This window comes from Gopherus flavomarginatus, chromosome 3 (genome assembly GCF_025201925.1).
Source record: "Gopherus flavomarginatus isolate rGopFla2 chromosome 3, rGopFla2.mat.asm, whole genome shotgun sequence".
Taxonomy (NCBI): Eukaryota; Metazoa; Chordata; order Testudines; family Testudinidae; genus Gopherus; species Gopherus flavomarginatus.
The window spans coordinates 155364318-155391923 of NC_066619.1; the positions used below are offsets into that span (position 1 = coordinate 155364318).

General features: G+C 44.5%; 1 protein-coding gene across 7 annotated transcripts in view; it reads left to right on the top strand.

Moving 5' to 3' along the window:
- Positions 1–27606, top strand: part of SEPTIN11 (septin 11) — a 75110-nt gene that overhangs the window by 40905 nt on the left and 6599 nt on the right. For all 7 annotated transcript variants that reach the window (XM_050945180.1, XM_050945181.1, XM_050945183.1 and 4 more), the window contains exons 2-9: positions 41–155; positions 5857–6052; positions 10259–10445; positions 12508–12669; positions 16561–16657; positions 18578–18746; positions 22124–22256; positions 24180–24367. In XM_050945180.1, coding sequence (XP_050801137.1) covers positions 41–155; positions 5857–6052; positions 10259–10445; positions 12508–12669; positions 16561–16657; positions 18578–18746; positions 22124–22256; positions 24180–24367 — 1247 coding nt within the window. The remainder of the gene's footprint in view (positions 1–40; positions 156–5856; positions 6053–10258; positions 10446–12507; positions 12670–16560; positions 16658–18577; positions 18747–22123; positions 22257–24179; positions 24368–27606) is intronic.

The following is a 27606-nucleotide window of genomic DNA, read 5'->3' on the forward strand; positions in this document are numbered from 1 at the left end:
CTGCATCTTGATTACAAATATTTCTCTTTGGGATTTTCAGAATGACGAGCTTCGAAACCTGTCCCTTTCCGGTCATGTGGGCTTTGACAGTCTTCCAGATCAGCTGGTCAACAAATCAACCTCTCAAGGATTCTGCTTCAACATTCTTTGTGTTGGTAAGTGATGCTGCACTGCTGAGCAAATGGTTTTTCACATCAAGGCATCATGGGACAAGAAAATTATTAATTTAAACAAAGAGGGGTGTGTGTGTCTGTGAGCATGAGAGAGAGAGAGAGAGAGAGAGAGAGAGAGTAAATAAAAACAACAAACCCTTCCATTCAGTAATGTGGATAAGATATAAACCAATAGGGTGAGCATTATCAAAGGGAACCAGGGAGGATTGATTTAAATCACTAAGTGGGAGGCTTGATTTTAATCAACTTTTCCATTTGTACTTCAGTTATTTTCTAAAGAAAGGTGCATTCTCGTTGGTTGACATAATCATTAAAAGAAGCTGATTTACAACTAAATAGAGCCTTTACACTAGTGTTGGTACATCTTTTACTTACCTAGGAGGGTATGCCGTCACTATATACATTTATTTCAGCGATATATAGCTTTAATATTTACTGATTCTTTCGTGTACATTTTAGTATGTTAGAAAATGGTGAATGCTATATATTGCTTATTTACTAGATAATTAACTTTTTGTTCATGATTTGTGTCAAGGTGTATTAAGATGATGACTGGAATTTAATTAAAACCAGAGATTTCTCATGCCTGTGTTTTGGAGCAGGGTGGGAATGGGCCTGATTCTGTGTTATATTAAGGCCCTATTACATCGCTTTGACAATGCCAGGGGGCCTTAAGGTGGGGGTGAATGAGAATCAGGCCTGTCACCTTGTTTATATTGTATTTAATCTGGGCACCGCAGATGTGACATCTGTTCACTTGCCTTAGTTTCTTTGTTTCTCCCAATTATTCAGAGCTGAAATCCCAAAAACCTTGCTGCCTCCTCCCCCTCCCCATGATCAGTAGTTTCAAGCTACACCAAATAAAACAATTACATGGCTCAAACTTAGGGAACCATGTATCAAAATAGTTTTAACCTCTTGATTGTCTTCAAGATATCATCTAAAGTTGCTCAAACATTGAATGCAAAACACTCAGCTTGGCAGAACGTTCCATAAACAATCTATTTTCATTACTCATGTGTTGAAGCAAAATGTTTTCTCTTTTCTGATTAAAGGCTTCAGGTTTATTTTTTTAAAATGCTTTGACTGGGGTTTTCATGTCATGTTTAGAATATTGTCCACAGTAGTTTCAGCTATCTGAATCCACATCTGGCTAGCCAGACTAGAATGCACTCGCAGCATTAGGTGTTCAGGAGCTAGACAGGAGAATGAGCATGGAGAAATATGACCAGAGCAAACGACCATTGCATGAGTCCCTTAGCAGCAGGAAGCTGTTTAAAATTCAGCAGGGAGCTTCCCGATTAGCAAGCACTTGGATGATCAAAATGGAATAAATTAGTTTTTCTTCCTCGTGTGGTAAACATTCCTAGCCTAGCATGAGCAATTTGTCTTCATTAACGCAGCAATTTGCTCCACGTTTTTTCTTTTTCAAAATGTGCCGGGCAGCTTTTGTTAAACTCCAAATAGAAATTTCACACACACGTTGCTGCTATTGTCCAAAGGAAGGAGGAAAAAAAATTGGCATCTCTTTGAGGGAAAGCGCACAATTGGCTCCTGCATGGTGACGTAACGCTTCTAAATGTAGTGTGTCTTGAACCACAGAGAACAGTATGCAATGATTATGTTTGCTTTAGCAGCCTGCCATCAAACACCGCTCTAGTGATTTACAGGAGAACTGCTAAATAATAGTAATTCCATGCACAGAGCATTCCTCGGGGGACCACATTCTGTGGCTATGATATAGATACATATTTTTAAAAGCCATATTGCTTTGAGTTTTGCGAGCTGGGGTTCCAAGCTGCTCTTGGTTTTGGAGAAAGTACTGCTTTCCAGCCGTAACATTTAGAGAGACTGGCAGCTAAAACCAGGCGGGGAGTGAAGCAAAAGGGAAAGCCAGATAACTATGAGAATGACATGATTCTCAGGCTCCCTGTATATCTTGCAACTTCCCAGGATCGAGCCGCCTTGAAAATCTGCGCGTCCCAGCATTTCTAGCCTTGATGGTTACTGGCGCCTTAAAATGATCATTGATCCCTCAGGCTACGAGTGGGCTTTTGGACACTGGTCCTCATTTAAATATTGCAAGTTTTACGCCTAAAACCAGTGTTTCATTCCCTGCCTGTATATCTTTGCAAGCACCAAGACTTACTCATATGGCCTGTGTGTCAGTGCAGGAAAAGCAGGCGTTGTGGTATTATTCCAATGAGAAAACAATAATGAATAGGTGTACAGATCTTAGGCTCCCTTGGTGGAAGGATCGTGGCTAGGAGCAAATGGTTCCGCTAGAAAGCTGAGCATGCCCAGAACAGCCTTCTGAGGGATGGAATGGAACCCAAGATGTACAAGTCTGGGTTCAGCGGGGTGGTATGATTCCTACCAGGAGCAGCTCTGCAATTTGGGACCCTTTCTTAGCGCACAGTGAGGAGGCGAGGCTCAGCCGCTTTGAGAACGGGCTGTCAAGTATTTGCGTTGGGCAGGCTCCTGGAAGGCGGGCTGTCCAGTGCTAGCGCTAAATGGGCAGAGACCCTGGGTATGTCTAACCTGCAATGGCTGGGTGCAATTGCCACCAGAGCCAGCACACCCAAGCTAGCGTTGATCTAGCTCGCTCGGCTCCCAGAGCTGTGAAGCTATGGCATGCTTCAGTGCAGACTGTACAAACCTGTCTGGGTCTCTGGGTAATTGCACATGGGGTTAGCGCCCACATGGTTGTGGCATCACTGCTCCAGTACCCAAGCTAGCCAGATGAAATCTGGTTCAGGTATGTCAGCTGTAGCTGCAGTCACAGTCAGTGATTGTAGTCTGGACGTACCCCCTGTGACACAGTTTGAGTGTCGGTTCAACACACCCTGTTCTCATGGAACCCAATCTTTCTTTCCATAGTCCATGCCAAATAGAGACAATGATCTTTTTTTATTTAAAGGGGACACTGTATTACTAAATGTGAAAGGACTGGACCATGGCAAATAAACAGGTCCTTAACTTAAAAATAGGCTGATCATCTTCGGTTATTAAATGGAAACAGCCATCACAGACATGTTACTCTGCTGCTGGCGTCTCTTGCAAGGAGGTCTCACGTTACCACTGTTGTTTTTGTGAAGACACCATTCCTCTATACCACCTTCCATCAAGGTATCTTAGTGGTGACCTGAAAACAAATTGGGCCCATATATTCGCCTTTTTGCTTCTTTAATATATTAAAAATGAATGGTCTTGTTTTTAACAATTTTTCTCCCTTTCCTGCTTGTTTGTACAGTAGAAATTCAGGTCTAGTTTGCCCTGGAATGCTGTGTGATAACCAGTGCAACGATGAGGTCACAAGAGTGAAAGCTGAGCATTTGAGAGAAGAGATTGGTAGTCAGACTCTTTAAGTTCTTGGTTTCTGTGGTTTGTTTTTAGTTTAGTTTTGTCAATACCTACTTCCTGTTAACTTCCATGACTAACATTTTGGTTAAAGTATCAGAGGGGTAGTCGTGTTAGTCTGGATCTGTAAAAAGCGACAGAGTCCTGTGGCACCTTATAGACTAACAGAAGTATTGGAGCATGAGCTTTCCACCACATGCGTCTGACGAAGTGAGTGTTATTCACCCACGAAAGCTTATGCTCTAATACTTCCGTTAGTTTATAAGGTGCCACAGGACTCTGTCGATTTTATTTAAAGGAATTGTTTAAGAGAAGGGAGTGTTGATTCTTTACCAGTGTGTTAGTGCTCACAATGAGCAGGCTTTGAAGCCCTCCAGCAAAACTAGAGAAGACCAAGTTTTGCTATTCTTGTCATCTTTAAGTTTAAAAAGCAAGTAGAAAAACAGTTTCAAGAACAATAAATCCAAACCAAAAAACCCAACCTTCCCGTCCTTCTGTACACATCAGGCTTGGAAGAATTAAATTTTTATTGGTGAATGTCAATTTCACCGTACACACACACACACCAGCGAAAAAATATTTCCATTGATGACCATTGAAATTTACAGGTAGGCGAAGTAAGAAAAATGCTGCTTCAGAACTTAAGAGTTTGATTTCAGGTTATTTAATTTGTATATTTTGACATGCAGTGTAGGCAATTTGTGTGTTTAATGGTTGAAAAACTTTAATTTTTTGAATCTTAACCTCTGCTGTCATTAAATAATTGTTATCCACTCCCCTCCGGTAACTTTGCAGAACTGTGAAAATTAAAATAGATGAAAAATGAAAACGATGCTTAAATAAACATCTGTCTTACTCATCAAAGTTATAAATAAAAAAAAAAAATTTGAATTCTGCCAGGCCTAACCATAAATTAGCTAAAACTGTACAAACCCAATTTTTTAATATTTATATTCATTTGCCTTTTAAGTTACCTTTAAGAAATAATTTGCTTTTCTATGTATCTATATGTTGGCTTCCTCCATGAAGGCCTCAATCCTGCAGTTAGATCTACATCTAGACTTTGAACCTACGCAGAGCCCCATTGACTTCAAGCAACATATAATTACTGATTTCTGTGGGGATCTACATGGATTGGGGGCTTGCCTGCTTTGATTTGATTGCCGCAACAGGACTTAGACCAGTGATATACATCTCCCTCCATGGGACGCACATGTCATATTAACAGTGTGTGAGGAGTGTCTGGGGAAAGAATTAACTTCTTCATGAGTCTGGAGAGAGGCTATTATATAGCAAATCAGTCTAGTGTAAAAATAATCAGCAGTGGCAGAAGAAAACACAAAGGAAAAGCGTACTTAGGAATGTAGGATTTGCCATATTTACATCGTGGGTCTAGCAAGTCTCATAACCTGCTTCCAGCAATGGCTGATTCCTGCTCCCTCAGCGGAAGGTGACCCTTGCTTTCCCCCACCTAGAAAACTCACTTGGTCTGTTGACCGATATGCTGCACATTTCAGCATCCTACCCAGCCCACCACACTTCCAATCTCTTCTCTAAGTACACCTAGTCCAGGAGGCCTATAAAGCCTAATTCACCCTCTCCACTGCCCAAGAGGGGTGTTAACAAAATTGTTGTCAGGAAAGCATATTAGCCCTTTGCCCCTCCCAAAAGTGATGAAACATCATTGTGTTCCATGCTGTTGGCTGGTTACCTAAGTATTTGTGGTATCCTATCCTTTGTATATTGTCTATAACTGTAAACGTAACCCAGTGGTGGGTGGGTCTGTGGGTGTGTGTGAGAGGTGCTCCCCTCTGGGCCCGATCCATACAGAATGGGAGTTGGTTACAGGTCTCAGCCACAGAGCCTGGCTCAAGCAGTAGAAATTCATGCGTGTAGCTCTAGAGCTACCTGGTGTCTGCCAAACTGGCAACCATTACGTAGTGGATTGGGGTGCTGGCTTGGGCGGAGCTTCCTTTGATCAGAAGATGTAAGTAGTCCAATGATGAGTGTATCTTACAGGACCCCCCTCACTGCCTGATCTGCAGGAGAAATGAGTCTGTTACAACCCCAGCAAAGGCTCAAGCTGTCGCAGCCCATGCTTTTAGCTCTGAAAGTCCCCAGTTCAATCCCCGGTGGCTGACCAAGATGGCAGCCATCTTATAAGGCATCTAGGCCCGAAGAGCTTATCTCCCTGTCTGAGAACCCTCCTCTGTGTTTTTGGTGCTACAGAAGTAACAATGTCGGTCTGTCTCTGTCTGTCCTTGGACAGAATGGTAGGGGGCGGAGTGATCTCTAGCTCCTAATACATTCTCTGTCTGCTCAGGTGAAACTGGCATTGGCAAGTCAACCTTAATGGACACTCTGTTTAACACCAAGTTTGAAAGTGACCCAGCCACCCACAATGAGCCCGGTGTGAGGTTGAAAGCAAGAAGCTATGAACTCCAGGAGAGCAACGTCCGTCTGAAGCTGACCATTGTTGACACAGTTGGATTTGGAGATCAGATTAATAAAGATGACAGGTAAGTTGCTTTTACGTAGGAAGCGGGGCTCGCACAGATTCATCCTCAGGCCGGAAGGGCTTGAATGTACAGGAATGGTATTTAGTATCCAATGTCCTTGAGGACTGCAGGGTCAAACCTGGTGCTGTCATTGGGTTTAGTGGCACACTGATTAAGGAAACGGCATAGTCCAGCAGATAGAATGCTGGACTGGGACTCAGGAGACCTGAGTTCTGTTTCCTGACCGTGCGTGAGTCCCTTCAGCTATCTGTGGGTATGTCTACGTATCAGAGAAACCCACAGCTAGCCCGCCAGCTCAGGTGCGGGGCTGTTTAATTGCTTTGTAGACTTCCATGCTCAGGCTGGAGCCTGGGCTCTGGGACCCTGTGAGGTGGGAGTGATGAAACAGCCCCGTGAGCTTGAGTTGACTGGCACAGGCCAGCCCTGGGTGTCTGGTTGCTGTAGACATATACCCTAAGCCTCTGTCTCCTCCCATCCTTCATCAGTCTTGTCTATTTAGAATATAAGCTCTTCAGGGCGCAGACTGTATCTTCTTATGTGCATGTGTAGTGCCAAGTGTAATGAAGCCCTGATTCTGATTGAGGGGGGCCTCTAGTCACTGCTGTAATAGGAATAACAATGCACTGGATTGTGGAGATTTATCGTGCCAAGCAAAAGTCAAGTTGCTTCTGAAAACTGTTGGTTTCACAGATGAGCGTATTAAATTGTGCAGTTTAGTGTAAATGAATTTGATCTAATTGTACAGAATTTTAATTTGTATTAAATATTATTATTTAATCAGATAATGCTTTGCATGCTGAAAGCACTGTTTAGTCATCAACTAGGGAGTCCACGCCACAGCCGTGTAAAGCGGGTAGATGCTATCATTCTTTGATGGATGGGAACCTGATATGGTGAGAGAAGTGACTTGTTAAAAGGTCATTCAAGTCAGTGACAAAGCTGGGACTAGAATTTAGGTATTCCTGACTCGGTGTTCTGCCTCCAGACCTCAGCAAGAGAGAACTCGCCGATCACATGGTTCTTAAGGTGATGTTGGGATGTGGATGGGTTGTAATCTGGATGCAGATTTTCCCATTTCAAGACTAGAAGTAAACATTCTGCATGTACGTTCCAACATACTATGTAGACTAGTGTTTAGTATTTCTAGGATGCCCAACTGCGCTGTCCGAATAGACATTCTTACACTTAAAAACACGTCTGCCTTCCCTGGGATCTCCTAATCCCAGTCAGTATTTTAAGATTGTTGGGCTCGTCTTAATAGGTCTATCCCTTGATGGAAAACTTCTTGAGATTCATGGCATTGGTTGGTTATTTCTGGTTTTGGAAAGTCATTGCCGTTTTTAAAAGCATCCCCATTGGCTGTGATTGCACCAAAATGCTGTGTGTCTTGTGTACTATCCAAGCTTCACTTCCCATGCTCTGCGGCAGTTTTTAACTAATGCACCGTGTGCCTTCCTGCAAAGGAGAAATGAGAAGTGAAGTGTGTGTTGACTGTAGGCAGCTCTGTGCTTTGAGTGATGCCATATGCTCTCAAGCTTGAAGGAAGGCAAGTCAGAGAAGGAGCAGGTGTTCAGCATGGGAACACGGCAGCTTGTTACTGCTGGGTCACTTTGCATTTGATTCATTCAACAGACAGCAAGAGCAGGCAGTATTGTTACTGGAGTCTCTCAGACTTCACTCTCCAGAGCTCCTTTTGAGAGGCAGCCACGGTGTGACGGGCATAGGAAAGCCATTGTTCTAATTCTGCCGCAGCACAATCCGAGACTTGTCACCCGTGACTACAGCAATGGGGGCTACCAGATTAGGGCCTTCCAGACCATTCTGGTGACCCTTTTGTACAGTGTCTTTAATTTCAGAGCACGACAGGTTTCAAGCAGACAGTCACAGCCAATTTTACAATATGCTATTGTCTGAAGCCTCCTTGGATCCTCTGGGTCAGATCAGACAGTGTTACCCAGGGGTTGGAGACTGGAGGGAGGACTGTTCTGAGCATTCAGAGTGAGATGTTGGACAGCTGTTTTGTAGACACATGGCTAATAGTGCTGATCACAGTGCGCCCTGCGCACGTGGTGGTGAGATCACTTGGGCCATATTCTGCACCAATCTCCACTCCAAGAGGTAAACCAGGGAGGAATATGGTATATTGCACATCTAATCATGCACTGCTGCATACTGCCTTCAAACAGCTGCCCTGCAATCTGGAGCCAGACGTCGTTCCCTGCTCTGGATTCAGATACAAGCTGCATTTCTGGCTACCTGCGCAGGGAATGTTTTAGCTCCTCTGCCTGTGACCCCTAATGGACTCAGCTGTTATCACCATGAGGCTGCTGTGAGACCTGCAGTGTCAGGAACATCTCTTGGCTTTGTGCTTCTTTGAGTGTGTTTTCTTGTGCCTGAGACTGCAGAGAGAGGAGATGGCAGGAAAGCGGCAGAATTTCAATGTAACTCCACTTAACAGAACCAACACCCACTCCTTGCATTGCTCTCTGGTCCCAAGGCAGGTTAAACAGCAAAACATTAACAAGGTACAAGGGTCTGCTCCGTTTCATCTGGGCAGTGTCTTCTAAATGGCTGACTCTAATTTCAGTCTCGAAGGAGCTCTAAAATGTGAATGTAAAGCAGGGATTTTGAAGCAGTGTTTCCTGCTAATGGGCCATAGATTTTAAAGCCCGAGAGGGAGCCAACCAGGGAAGGGGGAGCGTGTAAAAGTAGGCGGAGCCATTTTTTTTTGCTTTATTTTTTTGCTTTATTTTTTTGCATTATTTTTGCTTGGTCTGGCAGATGAAGCCCAGATGAAGCCCAGAAGATCAGCTTTATTTTTTGCTTGCTTTATTTTTTTGCATTATTTTTGCTTGGTCTGGCAGATGAAGCCCAGAAGATCAGCGAGTGTAAATTGGCCTCATTCTGGTGCAGTCGCTGATTTACAGCAGCTAAGGATTCACTCCATGTGTCCAGTTGGCTGAGTGAGTGCACATTAGCTGCAGGAAAGATTGTTTAATTGACTTCATTGAAAGTTTTCTAACCACAGGATAAGAATTTGGACAATTGCTCTCTTAGCATGCACTGTTTGGGGGAGGAGGAATCCAATGAATGCCTGCTATTCAAGGGCCTGATCCTGCAATATGTCATGGGTTGCCAACTTTTGTCATCTTTATTGGGAACTGGGGGCGCTCAGAACCTCAAAGGATCAGTCACTAACCCAGGGGTAGGCAACCTGTGGCACGGGTGCCGAAGGTGGCACATGAGCTGATTTTCAGTGGCACTCAACTGCCGGGTCCTGACCACCGGTCCGAGGGGTTCTGCATTTTAATTTAATTTTAAATGAAGCTTCTTAAACATTTTAAAAACCTTATTTACTTTACATACAACAATAGTTTAGTTATATATTATAGACTTATAGAAAGAGACCTAAAACGTTAAAATGTATTTACTGGCATGTGAAACCTTAAATTAGAGTGAATAAATGAAGACTCGGCACAGCACTTCTGAAAGGTTGCTAACCCCTGCCCTAACCTGTTGGGCTCAGCTTTATGCGGGTGGTGGCTAGCAACAAGCAACAAGCAGTTTGAACAGCACTAACTACAAAGCTGGGACCATGATACCCTTCTCTGAAAGCGCAGTCAGTTAACGAATCAGATCGTATTGCACCGTGACGGCATCTCCAGTAAAGCTGTCAACAAAAAATGATTAGCTTTGCTCTGAGATCTAAGCTCCTGAGAAGCGGTCATCCCAGGTAAGTCTCTCTTCCCTCTAAAATACCAGCCTGGAGTTTGGAACAGCTGGTATTTTTTTGCATCACACATATCTGGTCTCTCTCGATGATGCAGAGAAGCAAAGAGTTTGTGCTGTAGTGTGTGTCGAGGAAATGTGTTCTTCTCTGGGGTGAATGGGTGTTGTGGCCTCAGTGATTTGAAAGCCCAGGCTCTCTTCCATCCATCATAGCTGACCTCTTGTATGATGCATTTTCTTGTGGTCCAAGGTAAAACACATGGTCATTCAGAAAAGTGCGTGAGCTGGGGATGGAGCTGGCTCCAGTAGAAAATCTCGTGGTGACCATGAGGGTGGTTGACGGCAGTGTCTTAAAATGAGACACCCCCCCCCCACCCCAAAAGGCCACGAGATTTCATGTGTGTCTGCCAGTTAGACTGTAACTTACCAATAGCAAATGCCCTGATCTGAAAAGAACTGTTCTTTCCAAATTTTCAGCTATAAGCCCATAGTCGAATATATCGACACTCAGTTTGAAGCCTATCTGCAAGAGGAGCTGAAGATCAAGCGTTCCCTGTTTAATTACCATGACACAAGGATTCACGCCTGCCTATATTTCATCGCACCTACGGGACACTCACTGAAGTCTCTAGACCTGGTCACCATGAAGAAACTTGACAGTAAGGTACGCACTGCCCATGTCATGCCCCTGTGATGCTCTCCTGCTGCCACTTAATGGGATGACCTTGCCAAGGAACTAACAAAAGGTGTATGGAAAATACCCATTCTCTCTAGCAGCTGGGAATGGATAAGAGTGCAGAGAAGGCTTAAAAGAGCTTGTCAGATCTCTAGACAGCAAGAGCAGGTTAGCACTAAAGGCTCGCACCATAAAATGGTGCAAGAAAATTTGGCAAAAATCTGTGTTCTTTTTCATCCAAACTGGTGCATCATGTCCGGTTAGAATGATAACATCACCCACTTTACTCCACACCAGCAGCAATCCTGAAACAGGCTGCTGCAAATGAAACTATAGTGTCTACTCTCAAGGATGGCCCTCCTTTCATACTGATAGAGCCACATTTTTGGCATGCAGAGGGTCAGAATGCCCCCCTCAAAGCCAAACACCATTTGATATAGTTGATCAGCAGTTCTGCACTGCAGGCTAAACAATCCTTACTGATGATACAGCCAGTGGATCTAGCAGTGGGTGGGGGGCTGATTTAGCTCACAGATGGGTAAAGAGAAGCTCGTGTTCAAATGTTTCATGTTCAAGAGCATATTTTAGTATTGAAAAGTTAGATGAAAACCCAAGCCCACTTGAAAGGAAGCCAGTATTCCTAAATACTGAAGTGCCCTTTTCCCACCAGCACTGTGGCATGGTCAGCTGCTTGCATTCTGGTTTGAAATACGTGCAGGACAGTAAAGCAGGCAGCTGGGGCTCTTCATTTCATATGCGTTCCACATCTATTGAGTGACTCTGGTACCCGAGAACCATGAAGAATTCATAACAGGTTGCTTGATGACGTGGGTAAAGCTTGGAGTCTGCTTGTTCTGTAGCTGCAGAGATTTGCTGAGAATTTGCCTGTAATTGGCACTAGTCTTAACTTTTCCCTGCACAGGGATTAGTTTCTGTTACAGGACCATCCTCAGAAAGGAATTAGTTTATGTAATTTAAGAGGATTTTCAAGCACTGTAGTTAAAATGTCTCCATATAGGTCAATATTAATGTCTTCCTTACTGTAGCAGCATTTTATATTGCTTCAGGGCAGAACAACTGAAGGAAGGCTCCTAGTCAGCCTTAGATCACACCTGGCAGTATGGTCTTTTCAGAGCTGGTTTAAAAGGCACTGTGTAGCAAGAGATACATTAACCTATGGCTGTGGTGAGCTGGATTGGCCAGACCCTTGTGGGATTGTAAGCAAGCTACAACAGCCATCAATCTAGGGTGAAAGAGTGACCAAGAAAGGATACACAGATGATCTTCATTTGTCACAGCAGAGCTGTGGCCTGCATGAAGCTCCCTGATCCCTATCGCCCTGTGGACCTCAGCCAGTGTAAATCAGTGTAGCTGAGGATCTGGCTCTGTGTCCAGTTTGTCCCTGTATTTACTTGAAGTTTGCCAGACTTGGTGCCACTCCCCTAGGCAGTATATAGGCGGTGCAAGCTTCTTTTATGGGGGAGAGGGACAAGGTTGCTCATTTCAGGCCGGTGCAATAAAGGGACAATTCATCTCTGTCCAGTCCCTACACCTTGTTCATCTGATCTGAATGTTTCCTTTTAATACTAGGCTGTAGAGGTGCTCAAGGATCAATCTCTGGGCTGTTTCCTGATGGTTAACCCCAGAGTAGTTAAGCCTGCTACAGGTCTGAAGAGGATTAATGCCTAGATGGTAATTTCCTTTGGAACTGTTTGGCTAGTCTGTGTGACAGCGTTTCCTCTCCGCCCTATTTAAAAAAGTAAACTTCTGCTACAGAAGAGGAAATAAGTGTTGCCAAATTGCTTTTGACTTTGAATGGAGCTCTTCTCTACACATGAAAAGCGATTGGCGCAATCCTGTCTCAGCCAATGTTGCTTGCGTTAACTCCGCCCCCAAAATAAAAATGAATTGGGTGGACCGGCAAGTCCTGTTCTAGTAGAAAGTTTGTATTGCATCACTGCTTTTATGTGCCATGTTCTTTGTCCTCTTCTGGTTGAATATATTGAGGGAGGTGTCCTTTATGAGGCTATTCGCTCTCTTTGCCTTGCAGGTTAACATTATCCCTATAATAGCCAAAGCTGATACAATTGCAAAAAACGAGTTGCATAAATTCAAGAGTAAAATCATGAGCGAGCTGGTCAGCAATGGTGTTCAGATCTATCAGTTCCCAACAGATGAAGAGACAGTGGCTGAGATAAATGCTACAATGAGTGTAAGTATTGTTTTTTCCTGAACCAATCCATCCCCACCCCCAAGGAGGGGGAATGCTGCATCCTTTTGCTTTTCCCATTGAAACTCAAATATGGGCCAATAAATAGTTTGATGGAAGCCCATCTCCACTCTGGTCTGCAGGACCTAATGAAATGGGTTGGGATTGGGCGCTGATATTTATTTTTCAAAATCTTGAAAATATTTCTTCTCTGCTGATTGTGTCCTTTCCCATGTGCCTTTCCCCTTACTAAATATTCATATCCCTGGGGGGCAGAGTGATGTAGTGATCAGGGGAGAGGACTTAGAGTGAGGCCTCCTATTCCCACTCGCTGCTTGTTGCTGGGTGATCCACTTCACCGCCTTTGATTCAGTTTCTGGAGGAGGACTAGAATCAGGCAGCTGGTGCTCTGGTCCCGTGTAGAGCAGTTCTGGGTGGTGCGGTGGTTAAAGTGGTGGGGACTGACCTATGCTAACACGAGCTGCGCCAGTGGTAGATAAGAGAGATTTAGGGAAATAAAGCTAGCATAGGCAGGCCTTTACGCAAGAGTTATGCAGGGAGATGAATTGCACCCTGGGAGGCTTGTTTGCAAAAGCAGAGGAGGAATCTAAGCCCTTTGCCTCTAACTGTATTACAGTAGCGCATAGAGGCCCTCAACCAAGACCAGGGCCCCATCGTGCTAGAACTGTACATACACATAGTGATCATCTATCCAGGCCAGAGCTTCTGGCTGTCCGAGGGTAGGGACACCCAGAGCCATGGAGTTGCATCCCTGCCTATCTTGGCTAATAGCCATTGATGGATCTATCCTCCATGAATTTATCTAGTTATTTTTTGAACCCAGTTATTCTTTGCTTTCACCAAAGGTTCAACACTCCTCCACTGCTCTTCCCCAGGTGAAGCCCTGGGCTGACTGCCTGCTTGGAATCCTGGAACACAGATTTTATTTCTTCTGTTTTTTGGCAATTAGAACCATTGTCTTGAGGAGATCAGCCATTTTTGTCATTCGAACAACCTAGCTCATGATTACAACTCGGGCAGCCTAGAATCACATTAGCAGTGCTTGGCTGAGAGTGTGTTTCTAGCCATACTTAGTGCAAGAAAACAATTTCAATTTTGTGATATTTTAAAAATATAGTGGTGTGTTTCTTGGGAATGTCTCTGGTGCCCGCTGCTGTATTAACGGCGTCTCAAAAACATTAAGGACCATGTTGTGTCTAGCTGCCTTACCGGAGCCACAAGCTGAACCTGGGCAGTGCCTTAAACAAGAGGCTGCCCTTGCTGTCCATGGTGCCAGCACTAAACTGTAAGTTGTCCTCTGTGGCCCCTCCCGGAGCTCTGGTCATGCAGTTGCACAGCGAAGTGACTGAGGCTATGTCTGCTCTGCAGCTGGGAGCGAGCAGACCGACACGCAGTAGCTGTGCTGGAGCTCAGGGGCAGCACGGGCAGCGACTTGGGCTAGCTGGCCAAGTACATACGAGCCTGCAACCCTGGGTCCGTACTCAGGTGGCTAGTCTGAGCGGCTGTCAAGCAAGCGTATGTCTGTCAGTCTGTGCTGGGAAGCACGCTCATGACTGCAGTGTGGATGTAGCCTGAGAGTTTGGATGCTCCAGGAAAGCAGGAGTGGGTGAGTGTCATAAACAGATAGCTAAGGGTTAATGTTCTTTTACCTGTAAAAGGGGTAACACCAGTAACCTGAAACACCAGACCAGAGGAGCAATCAGGAACCAAGACTTTTTCAAATCTGGGTGGAGGGAAGTTTGTGTGAGAGTTCTTTGTTCTTTGTCTTGTGTCTGACCCTCTCGGCTCTGAGAGTGATCTTTCTATCTCCTGGCTTTCTAATCTTCTGTTTCCAAGTTGTATTCCAAGTTGTAAGTACAAGATAGTAAGACAATAAGGTTTATATTGGTTTTTTTTGTATTTACATGTGTGTAGTTGCTGGAATGTGTTAAATTGTATTCATTTTGGATAAGGCTGTTTGTTCATTTTTTTTGTCTTTTAAGCAAATGACCCTGTATTTGTCACCTTAATACAGAGAGACCATTTTTATGTATTTTTCTTTCTTTTTATAAAGCTTTCTTTTTAAGACCTGTTGGAGTTTTTCTTTAGTGGGGACTCCAGGGAATTGAGTCTGCAGCTCACCAGGGAATTGGTGGGAGGAAGAAGTCAGGAGGAAAATCTCTGTGTTAGATTTACTAACCTGACTTTACATACCCTCTGGGTGAGGTGGGGAAGTACTTGTGTTTTCCAGGACTGGAAACAGGGAGGGTGGAGTCCCTCTGTTTAGATTCACGGAGCTTGCTTCTGTATATCTCTCCAGGAACCCAGGGAGGGAACACCTGGAGGGGAGGAAGGGAAATGGTTTATTCCCCTTTGTTGTGAGACGATGTAGCCTGAGAGTTTGGATGCTCCAAGAAAGCAGGAGTGGGTGAGCAGAGTGAAATCCAGCCCCTGTGTCCATGGGGCAGCAGAACTCTGAGAGGAAAGGGGGCGTGAAATCCCAGTGGGTCCATGCATGCCTGGTACAGTGCAGAGCTCAACCCTGCAATCAGCCCACATGGCAGTGAGGAAGGGAGGGAGAGGCAGGAGCCTGGGGTGGGCTAGGGGAGGAGCAGCACATCCTGCTCCTCTAACCTGCACCCCTTTGGGGCTGAGCGGAAAGGCCACTAGGAGTTTGTTTTAGCGAGGGAGCTGCAGCTGCTTCATGGCCAGGCAGCGAGGATTTTTCCTCCCATCTATCTGCTCCGTTCTTGGCTTGGCTGCCCAGGCACTGGTCTCTGGACTCGCCCCTTGGTCCATACCAGCCCTTTCAAAGCACAGGCTATGAAAATACCACCTGGCCAAGCTCTCCCAAGGCTGGCATGCAGGCCCAGCTTCCTCTTGGCAGAGGTTTTGTGCATCTCTTCCAGCTGCCGGGACTGTCTGAAATCCCCTTTCAGGGCTTTGATCAGCCGCCTTCGTCCTGGTCTCAGAGAAGCTGGGTGGTGGGAAATGGGCGGAGCCTTGCTCCATCTCCTCTCCCTACCTTTTCCCCACTCATACTCAAGCATGATCTCTGGCTCTCTCCTTACTGGCTAGCACAACTGGCCATAGTGGGTCCCAAGTGTCCTGCTGCTGCAAATTCACACACACCTACCCAGTAGGAAGCCAGGGATGAGTTGTGAGGAAGGCTGCCTCCGGTGGTGGTGCAGCTTACACACCACCTCTTGCTCAGGGCTGTCTGCAGTCACAGTCTTGCTCTTAGCCCGAAAGCTCTAACCGTTACTTCTAGCTACTGCAAATGGCTGAATTAAAAGGCTTTGGCAAACATTTAATTTTTAACTTTTTTTTTTAAATGGCCCCTTCTTTTGAGAAGCACAGTTGTTTTTACCATGTGACATTTGATTTTTTTAACATTCAAATCAGTTTCCATTTTGATTGCCTTGTGCAAAGGACACCGGTACCTAGTTTAATATTCATATGGTCCTCTGATACACAGATATAAAAGAAAATTCATTACTCCCCATGCAGGATTTCACCTCTGTCCCATCTCAAACAACAGAGGAGTTAAATTTGGTATGAAAATGAATATGTTGGGGATTAAGTTGCAGTGAAGTGCACTGACCTTTAAATATAAAGTCCATGTTGTCATTAAATGCAAGTGCTGTGGTTTACTAGGACTTTTTTGGGGGAGGTGTCTCATTTGCTTTAGATTTTTCCTATCTGAAGTCAGAGCATGCTTCTGATCTAGAGCCTCCATTGATCATCCAAAGACACCAGCTGGATTGCAAAGGCATTTTAGTAACTTTAAATAAAAAAATCACAGCTGCTATAGTAAATAGAGCTTCCTTCAAAACACTCCCTGGCAAAGCAACGCAGGGAATCCCTAATCTCTTTGTCTCTTTGCTTTTGTAGGTTCATCTTCCATTTGCTGTTGTTGGCAGTACTGAAGAAGTGAAGATTGGCAATAAGATGAGCAAGGCCAGGCAGTATCCATGGGGGGTTGTGCAGGGTATGTCCAAAAAGAAACACAAACTCCTTGTTTTATGCCATCCAGTTTTTTAAAAAAAATGCTGATCTGTGGAGGCTGCTTGCCAATTTCTGCCTTTGTGCAGTAAGAACTTTGCAGTGGTCAAAAAGGCCATTTGAAAAACAAAACAAAACAGGGCTTCCTAAGCACTTCTTAAACATGGGTTTTGTCTCTTGGTCACTTGTGAAAGGCGTGAGTCTACAACCTGACTGATCTGGGAAAGAGCAGGTTAGAATTCAGAGACATTAGCAAGTATTTCAGTTGTAACTTATTTTTCTTTTTTAAATGGTCTCTTCTTATGTCCCTGGCATTTCCATGCCAGCAAACTAACTGAATAACAGGGAATGGTTTGCCTTAGTTTCTTTCTCTCTCACACACACAGTGGGATTTTCAGGGAATGCAGCATTTGCCTTACTCTTCTCTGATGGAAGCCAATGGGAGTTTTCTTATTGATTGAAATGGGATCAGAGTTAAGTAAATGCTGAGTGCTTGTGAAAATTCACCCAGAAATTCTAACAAAATGCCAATAAGGCCAAATTCTCTCCTTGGATGTACTGGTTCCTCTGGAAGTCATTGGAAGCCCCACATCTAGCTGTGACTAGAACTTGTCTCTGAGGACATGTCTACACTGCATGCTAAGCCTGGGTGTATGCGAGCTGGGCGTGTGGATTTGGTGCCTCCACACCCACACTTGAGTGTCCACACTGCATTGTAAACCTGGGCTTAGAACTGCTGGCCCCAGGTCCCTAAGCTATGCCACTGTGTCCATGCTGCACTACTCAGACCTGACTCGGATCTGCAGCTTGAGCTGCGTCCACACTGCAAAATACCAGGGCTTGGACCCAAGTCTCAGCAGAAATTGGGCTCTGACCCACCGCCCTGGCAGGGTTCAAGGACTCGAGTCCTGAGTTCTTGCTGATCCAAGGTAGACTGAATTGTATGTGGACAGAAGGGGGGCTTGGACTCGAACCTGAGTCAGACCCCTGCTTTAGTGTGCAGTATAGACATACCCTTAATGTTTGAAAAACGAGCCCAGAATGTATAGACACTAGCAAAGTCTACGCCCTGCAGTTCACTCCCACTGCAGCTCCCCAAGTGTCACAATGGTAGATGGCATGAAATGGAGAGGGCCTGGTTATTTTTACCACTGTATTGTCTAATCCTGCCAACACGGATAGTGCTGATGCCCTGTGCTTGGTGTGCACTCGGGCAGAGGACATAGAGGTATCCGACAGGAAAGCAGCATGTGAGTGATCCAGCACAACAAACTGCAAGAGTGTTTGCAAAATAATTCTTCAGCTGTTAGAATATTTTTCTGCAGTTTCCTCCTGTTCCTGTTGATAACACAAGCTGCTCGCTGAGCAACTTGAAACTTGCCAGGTGCTCTATCATACAATACAAACCAGAGCGACATGTCTGAGTGAATTAGGGTTAGGAAAGAAGCTAGCAGCATGTGGAAATCTCGTACTGGTCATGTGTCGGTTTCCCCTCTTTCCCAGGAGACCTAGTGCTTTATTCCCACTGACAGTGAACCCAGTTTTCACTGCTGTTACATGAAAGAGAGAGTTGGGCCCCTAATTTCTAACACACTCTAACACATTGGCCTGCTAAACCCAGGGTTGTGAGTTCAATCCTTGAGGGGGCCATTTAGGGAACTGGGCTAAAAATCTGGGGATTGGTCCTGCTTTGAGCAGGGGGTTGAACTAGGTGACCTCCTGAGGTCCCTTCCAACCCTGATATTCTATGATTCTATGTGGAACTCCAGACACATACGCAAGCTGAACCTGTGCACAGTAAATATTAACCATGAAGAAAGAGCAATGGGGAAAACTCGCTGAATACTGGATGTAACTTTCTTTATTCTTCCTCGATGGGACATTTTTCTTTTCGTTTCTTTTGCAGTTGAAAATGAAAACCACTGTGACTTTGTGAAGCTGCGTGAGATGCTGATCCGAGTGAACATGGAGGATTTGAGAGAGCAGACGCACACCCGGCATTATGAATTGTACAGGCGCTGTAAGCTAGAAGAAATGGGATTCAAAGACACTGACCCTGATAGTAAACCATTCAGGTATGAAAGCATAACAAAGCCCATATCCCTGTGTGGGTGTGAGTCATTGGTGAGTGACAGCAGTTGTTTTTCCTTCTCCACCCTCCTACAGTCTCCTTGGGGTTTTTTGTTTTCCCTCATCCAAACAGCCAAACTTGTCACCTTTTCAGCACTCTGATTGCGTTACCACTAAGTCAGCCTGCACCTAAATCTGAGATGTGTGTGTGCTTTAAGTCACCTCAGAGAGTGAGTAACCTATTGTGAGGGGACAGTGTTTTAATTGTGAAGGGAAACAGTCATGTTAATCCTTGAGATTGCAAAATAGATCACTGCAAACAGGATTTCTCTGAGCCTTGGCAACACAAACCCAGGTGTGGTCCATAGCTTGAGATAAAGCTACAGCTTTGTTCTCCTCTCACCAATGCTCGCATAACATCATTGATCTCCATGGCATGTGGGAGAGGAGTCAGACCCCCGATCTGGAAGGTTAAGTTTGCCCCTCTCTCTCTTAGGCCAGACTGACACCAGTGTTAAGCTTCAATGACTAGGCGAAGTTCCACCGGCATGAGTGAGAGGGGAGCCAGGCCCCTGCTCTTGAGGCAGCTCAAGTGTGAAGTTTATTTGATTTCCTTTCTAGAGAGCAATGACTTAAGATGGGCTCAGCCCTTCCCTTTCAGGAATCCAAGGAATTTCCATTGCTTCCTGTGTACTTGAGGCCACTTTTGCCCAAGTTATAAGTAGAAAGGAAATGGGGAAAGTACCTAATTGTATACATGAGGTGGATGCTAGTTTAAAGTACGCCCACCCCCTTTCCTGCAGTAGTCGTATTTTCAAAATGAGGGAAACGGTAGTGTAGGGATTGCATCCATTACTCCTCCCAAGACAAGCAAGCAAATATGCATTCCCTTGAGTCTGAGGAGTGGTCTACAGTGGGCACATCCACAGCAATCCTGTTCCTCAGCTGGTTTACATTACTCTGTCAGGAGCAGTAAGCATTCTATTTATCTTAAGCCAAGCTGGCTATGAGACCAGACCGCAGCAAACTGTTTACACTAAACAGAATGTTGCAGAAAGGAAGCATGTCAATGAGAGGCCAGTATCAGTGAAGTTAAGCTCATTGCAAGAATGCAGGCCATAGGCCACTGCTTGTGCAGGCTCGATGAGGTGCTAAAATAGGAGGAAGTGCCTGTGTTCCTTAATAGAAGGTTTTAGGTTTTGCTTTTGTCTTTTTGTTTGAGCAGAGGTGGTTTGTTCTTCTGTGTCTCTTTACTAGTGTAGTCCCCTTGCTTTTCCTCCTCTTTGTGGAATCCTTTCCCTGTCGCTTGGGTTGTTAACTGACCTATCGATTTTTAAAATAAAAGCTAGAATGTTTGATTGTAAACGGACAGTAGTCTGGAAACGTTTTCCTTCACTGGATGTAAATGTTCAGATTCTGGGAGTTTTCTCTGGAATGTAGGTTTATGCCTCTGTTAGCTAGCTGAAGTTACAGCGTCTCTTGAGAGCTGCGACTGGAAGGAGTTGCTGAAATCCCAAATGGCCTTGCGTTTATACTCCTCCAGGCTGAAAGTGAGTGTTCCATATGTAACTTTGAATTGCTGGGCCAGATTCTCTGCTGGACTAACGGCAGAGAGGTCAGCGGTGTTGCCCCAACAGAGAATTTGGCCCAGACGAATTCCAGCGAAGTCAGTAGTATTACGTCAACAAACAATTTAGCTTGCTGACTTTCGTGTATCTGAAAGTTTTGCACGAAGGGTGAGATTTCCGACTGTAAAATCCCAGTCTAAAATAATAAGGTGATACGAGTAATTTTGTCTGTCGACGGAGAAAACCCTGCATGAGCTGGCCAGCCTTCCTCCTTCCACGCCACCCTGTTCTTTTGTTTGTTACCGAGATGTGGGTCGCAAGGCAGGATATGATTAAGGGAGTATGGAGTGCTTTCACTTTGGTTCTGTAAGGCTCTGCTGCTCCCTAGGATACTATATTACAACTGCAGTTTCTAATCTTCACTCAATGAACAGATAAAACTGAAAGCACGCACAGGGAGTGGCTCTGGTGATGAAGGTGGTAGTGTTATCCAGAGCCTATACTTGGACACTGGAAGGATTTCAATTAGAGATGGGCCATAAACAGAACCTTCTATCTAAAACTGAGTTTCAGGTCGATTGTGATTCGTTTCTCTGGATCTTTACCTATTATTATCAGGCTGGGACTGTGTCCAGTCCAGATCCAAAAGAAGCTCCTTTTCATTTTCCCATTCGCAGATGGTGAGAATCTCACAAGAACTGAACCTTATGAGATTTGCACCATTCAAGTGTTGGGAACCCAGCTAGGTCAGCCGGCATCATGAGACTGCTGTCTCTGTCTGTGGCTGATACTGCAGAAGAGCAGCTCCTGAGAGACCCGTTCCTGCAAGGGGCTGTGAGAGGAGGTACTGTGTGCAGGGTTAAGCCCAAGCTGTAGCAATCTGAAGGCTGATTGGGATTGCGCAAAGGGCTAACGAAGAAAATCACTGCACGCAATGAAGAATAAAGCACTGGCCCAAAGCAGGGGGCAAATGTTTCACTAACTCAGTTTTAATTTTCCTCATTGTGTCTATGCACAGAATGTAGCCTGTGTGTAAACCCAAAATCCACATCAATGGAGCTTTACTTGGGACTGTTTGTTCTCAGGAAAGTAACAGCAAACGCGAGCTATCCTTTTGACTGTGATTTTCAAAGCCACCAAAGGAATAAAATTAATGGGAATTTGGCTTCCAAATCCCCCAACTCCGAAAATCGCAGCTGTATGTGTAGGTGTGTGTTGGCCTATTTTATCCCCCCGAGGTCTGCTGCAGCATTTCACTGGGTAGTAAATCAGTGTCAAGAAACAGATTCCTTTGTGTTGATGGAGGAATGAAGAAATAAAACTGTAAAAGATGGTGATTCAGAGGAAGAATAATAGTCCTTTACGAAACATACCAGCCCAGAATCTGTGTTCTGTTAATCCTGGATCCATGGATCCTACCTAGGCTAGATGCCGGACAAACAGAAGATGAGGCAAGAAGATTGGGAGCAGAGAGAAATGTATAACTGATCAGCCGTGGAAGGCTGTGTTAGCAGCTGGATTGCAGTAAATGCATATGCAGTAGCTACGTCTGAATCTGAGTCACTCTTGCTGCCTGTTAAGTGACTTGCAGACTCTTGCTGCCTGTATCTTTTATAGAAATTCCCAAACTGGACGTTCCTTCCAGAAGACTGGAACTGGGATCCGGACAATGTGATCAGGTCTCTGCTCTGAAATTCCATGGCAATGCTGAGCGAGGGGTGACATGCCAAGAGCCCCAAAGCCTGGGGCGAATATCTCTGGTCCAGGCACTAAGTGTAATCTTGACTGTTTTTTCCCTTGTGTATTTGTAATAGTCTCCAAGAGACCTATGAAGCGAAGAGGAATGAATTCCTGGGTGAGCTGCAGAAGAAGGAGGAAGAAATGAGACAGATGTTCGTCATGAGAGTGAAGGAGAAAGAAGCAGAGTTGAAAGAAGCGGAGAAAGATGTGAGTGATTGCTAACCAAAGGGATTACACACGGGGGTTTACCCTGGGAGCTTGAAAGGGACCTAAAGGACTTAGGCATTTGGATCCCACTGATAGTCTGAGAGGAAGGATGGCCCAGTGGTTAGGGCATGTGCCTAGATGTTAGACATGGGTTCAAATCCCTGCTTTGTCACAGACTTCCTGTGGGACCTAGGGCAAGTCACTTACGGCCAGATTTTTAAAGGTGTCCAGGCACCTAAGTTGATTTTTCAATGGGAGTTAGATGCCTAAACACCTGGCCTAAGGTTCCTGTGCCTGGACAGTGGGGATAATAGCACTTCCTGGCTTCTCAGGGTTGTTGTGAGGATACAGACATAGAAAGCTGTGAGGGGTTCAGATACAGTGGTTGAAGGGTGGGGGGGAAGCAGATAAATACCATAGGCATAGAGAACTCCCTCAGGCTTCTTTGTAAAACCCCAGCTGCCATGTAACGCTGGCTCTGCAGATCGGAGTCCTCCCTGCCCAAGGGGCATACTTGCTAGGTCATACTGCTCAGTGGTTCCCCTTGGCCCAAAGCACTGGGGACAGCTGCAGTCTGGGGAGCTGATGGCTTTACAGGATGGCACCCAGCGCTGCAGACTGTCTAGCTTTGAAGGGCCATGTTTCAACCATTATAGTCCTTTGAAACCTGGCTCCTGCATAGCCTTTCAGCAGCTCAGCACTGTTCTCTGGACTCCCACTCCCACTGCAGGGTCGGGGTTTCTCAGAGTGCAGCCCCAAAGGGCACACTCGAACTGTCGTTATCCAAGAGGTCCATGTGAACAAGAGCTGCTCTGTGGAGCTCTACGACCGAGGGCCTGATTCCCTGCTTCCTTGCACCTTGTGTCGTCCTGTTATATCTCTGCAAAGGGGGTGTAACATGCCACCGGGTCGGAGCGGTAGCATTTTGCACCCACTGTTTACTCGCTTTGTGAAAATGTAGCTGTTTCCACATCGTGCAGAGCCCAGGAGAATCAAGCCCTGTGTGTGTAAGTGCACAGATATCTGAATGTTATGAGACATTCTGGGGGGCTTTTCATCAGGTGATCACGTAGCAGTTTTGCTGGTCACCAATGTACAACAGTTTGTCACTGCACACACATGAAAACACAAATTGTATGAGTCTGTTCGTTAAAATGAACAAGACGCATCGCTGTAGTCTTCCCAGTGCTCGGAATTGGGAATGAGTTATCTGGCAGTCCCCCAAAAGCCAGAAGATATGGTGGGAGAGAAATGCTAGTTGACTTGGGTCTTTCATGCAGTCATCTCAAATCCGTGTCAACACTTAGATGTTTAGGGCAGTTCTCACATGTAGCTTTCCTGCAGCAAAAGGTGAAATCCTAACTTTCCCTGAAGCCCATTGGCAGAATAACTAGTATATAATCACCCAGCAATACCTCTCCATACTTTGCCCCTCCTTGTAGAATACCAGGAATGTTTAAAATCCCTTTAGGAAAATATCTTTTTAAAATCAGTAAAATTTGGTTTTGTGGTGAAGGCCCTGGACTGGGAAGATCTGCCTTCAATTCCCAGCTCTACCACAGCCTTTCTGTGTGACCTAGGGTAAAATTTTCAAAAGTGCCTCAATGACTTAGGCTTCTTCAGGCATAAGAAATTTTCGAAATGGGATTTAGGCTCCTAAATCCCACTGACTTTCAATCTGACCCTTATTCTTTCTCTACCTCAGTTACTTAATTCTCCCTTTGGTCGTCTTGTCTGTTTAGATTGGGAGCTCCTCAGGGCAGGCGCTGCAGTTTTGCTATAGTTCTGCTGTATGTGTGTGCAGAGCACGTAGACCAGAGGGACCCCTGTAGGAAGTGCTGTAATTCATACAAATAATACAAAGCAATATTCTTTTCCCCTCCCCTCCCCTCCAACTCTATCATCCCCTCCCTGTCTGGGCAGCTCCATGAAAAGTTTGACCATCTGAAGCGGACACACCAAGAGGAGAAGAAAAAAGTGGAGGATAAAAAGAAGGAGCTTGAGGAGGAGCTGAGCAACTTCCAGAAGAAGAAGGCAGCCGCTCAGCTACTACAGTCACAGGCACAACAGGCTGGTTCCCAACAAACCAAGAAAGACAAGGACAAGAAAAAGTAAGGGGCTGTCGCACTACAACCTTGTGGCCTTATTCCAGTGTGTGGGGGGTTTTTTCTGTTGCGTGTCTGTATTTGCTTTTTCCCATCATCAGACTGGAAACTGGGTTTTTTACCAGACTGATCAAATAAAATATGATCTCCAAGGGGCGGGCCGGGGAGATGATGTTAAGGTTTCATTAGAAGAGTACCATAAAGTTTAATTTATCCCTCTGCCTGGTTTGAGAGAGCAGTCAGGAAGTGGAGATCTAATCTGTGATTTCTCAAGCATATTCGGAACCAACTTTGGGACACTAAGGTTACAGACTTATTCTCATGAGCCCCATAAGAGCGTCTCTACGTGTACTTCCTTCCCCCATTTATACTTCAAATGTAGTTCCTGATTCTAAATACTTTAGGGTTGCGATTATAGCTATAAACGCCTTTTAAAACCAAAAGCTTAACAGCCATGTCATTTTGACATGAATACTTGGTGGGTTTTTTTGTTTTTGTTTTTAAACTATGGTACCTATAATTACAGGTTAATTTAATCCATGTAGTATCAATTCAACATAAGATAGCACAACTGATACATCTAGCAAAAGATAAATGGCATTGTAGTTTCTATTATTTACACTCGTGAGGCAAATTCTACTCTCAAATACTTACGGGGCTTGTATCCAAGGGCAGAATTTGTCCCTTTATTGGCTTTGTTCCATACACTGCTTAAAAAAAACCCAAACTGTCTCGGGATTGGAGATTTACAAGTTTGACAGAGCTGAAATAGAATAAGAATGGATTGTCTGTATAGCAGAACAGGACAATCTAGTCTAACAGGCCAGTCTTAAGTAAGAAGTACCAATAGCTCTCCTCTACCATTCTCAGATAGGGTAGGCTTCCCCTTGGATTCCTTCCCAGGTTGCCTGAGATAAAAGCACACATTTATGTTACTGAAATCCTATACCCGATAAAGAGAGTGATACTGTAAAATCTCACTGAGTAACACACTTTTTAATCCACGCAAAACACTGTTGTCTCCAGACCTCAGTAAATGTTTAATAGCCAGTGCTCCAGCAAGGTCTTGCATTATACATATGGCATAGGGATTTCCTGGTATTCTATGAAATACCGTCATAAATAATTAACGCTAAGCTGTCGCTGACAAAAGAAAAATGGTTGAAGTGCAATTAATGATGTGGCATGTTTTGCTTTTGAGTTGGTCGCCTAGGGCTTGTCTGCACATGGAGGTATTCAGGAATGGCTGGTGTGCTTTAAATTCCCATCCTATCTTAATCTGAATTAACTCTCAAGTGTGGGGAAGACCTTGCTTGCTAATTGACTAACTTCAACTATTCACAAGAGGACTAGTGCAAACTAGTGAGCTTCTACTTTATTTTGTGTACACTAGTGTATTTTTCTACAATGAGCAGTGGCACTGTGCTCTCATCCTTGTGCCAGTAGAAGCCGGAGTGTGTGTGTGTCTCGTTTCTGCTGCTGGATCAGTGCTCTGAAAATCACACCCAGCAAAGACATTTAAAACAATGAAGAGCCAGTTCCTCACTTGATGTAAATCAATGTAGCTTCTATGGCGCCATGCTGGCTTATTCTAGCTGAGAATCTGGCTCTAAAAGCTTGCGCAAAGACCAGCATAGAGAAAATACAGCATTTTCATGTGTACTGGAAACTCATTTAATTAAAATAATCCAAAAAGCAGATCAGTACAGAACTAATAATATCTGGCAGCAACATTCCTAGAATGCTGAGATTTCTCCCTTGTGCGTTCTCTGTAAATAGGTTAGACTGGAACAAGGGTCCTGCCTGGCATGGCTGTACCCACATTGTGTTCCCCTAGTATTATGGCCTTTTTCTAAGTAACTTGGAATTTTTGATGACCTTTTTCTACTCAGAAATCTTTTAAATGGCGCTGCTAATGTAATATTTACATAAAATCTGCAATAGGTTTCTTCATCCCTTCTGTATCAGACTGAAGCTATATGCAGTGGGGTTTGATTTTGTAACTTTCAATAGATGTTAGCTACTAGTTGTTCCTGTGAATTCTTCTGGCACCTGCATGAGATTCGTGTATTATGTACGTCATGTTTCTAGTTGCCATTACAAATCACATGGTTTCTATTCTGCCATAGAAATCCAGTCATGAGGAACATGCACTTTGCTTTGTAAATATGTTTAAAATAGTCTTGCCTCTCAGTATCATTCCACACCAGCTGTTGGGAGTTGCTCAAATTGTTTTATAATGTTCAAATTGCTAACAGAAGCTGGAAAGGAAAATGCAGATGCATCTGCATTGTAGCGCATCTTGGTTCCGAAAACCTTTAAATTTTCTCTTGCACTCTAGTGAAATGCTACAGTTTTAATAGGTAAGGGGTTTTTATTATCGTTGAACTGCGGTGGTATGACTCTGATGTTTTATACAATTACCAGTGGAAATTAGGCTAATCCCTGAAATGCTCTCAGCTGGATTTCCCTTGTAGCCTCCCCAGAATGCAATTTATTGGACTGCTTCTTTTTAAAGGTGGAATTACACATCTGTAACTTGGACCACTGAGACTGGATCAAAATTCTGCACAAGCCAGATTGATGAAACAGGGCCAACAAATCAGGAAAATAGTCTCCGTCTTATTCTCTATTGTCCTATCTTATTGCCCTTCTATAAATTGATGGTACGCCCACATCTTGAATACTGCGTACAGATGTGGTCTCCTCATCTCAAAAAATATATACTGGCACTAGAAAAGATTCAGAAAAGGGCAACTAAAATGATTAGGGGTTTGGAACGGGTCCCATATGAGGAGAGATTAAAGAGGCTAGGATTTTTCAGCTTGGAAAAGAGGAGACTAAGGAGGATATGATAGAGGTGTATAAAATCACGAGTGATGTGGAGAAAGTGGATAAGGAAAAGGTATTTACTTATTCCCATAATACAAGAACTGGGGGCCACCAAATGAAATTAATAGGAAGCAGGTTTAAAACAAATAAAAGGAAGTTCTTCACACAGCACACAGTCAACTTGTGGAACTCCTTGCCTGAGGAGGTTGTGAACGCTAGGACTATAACAGCGTTTAAAAGATAACTGGATAAATTCATGGAGGTTAAATCCATTAATGGCTATTAGCCAGGATGGGTAAGGAATGATGTCCCTAGCCTCTGTTTGTCAGAGGGTGGAGATGGATGGCAGGAGAGAGATCATTTGATCATTTACCTGTTAGGTGCCCCAGAGGGAGTGAACCTGGCATTGGCCA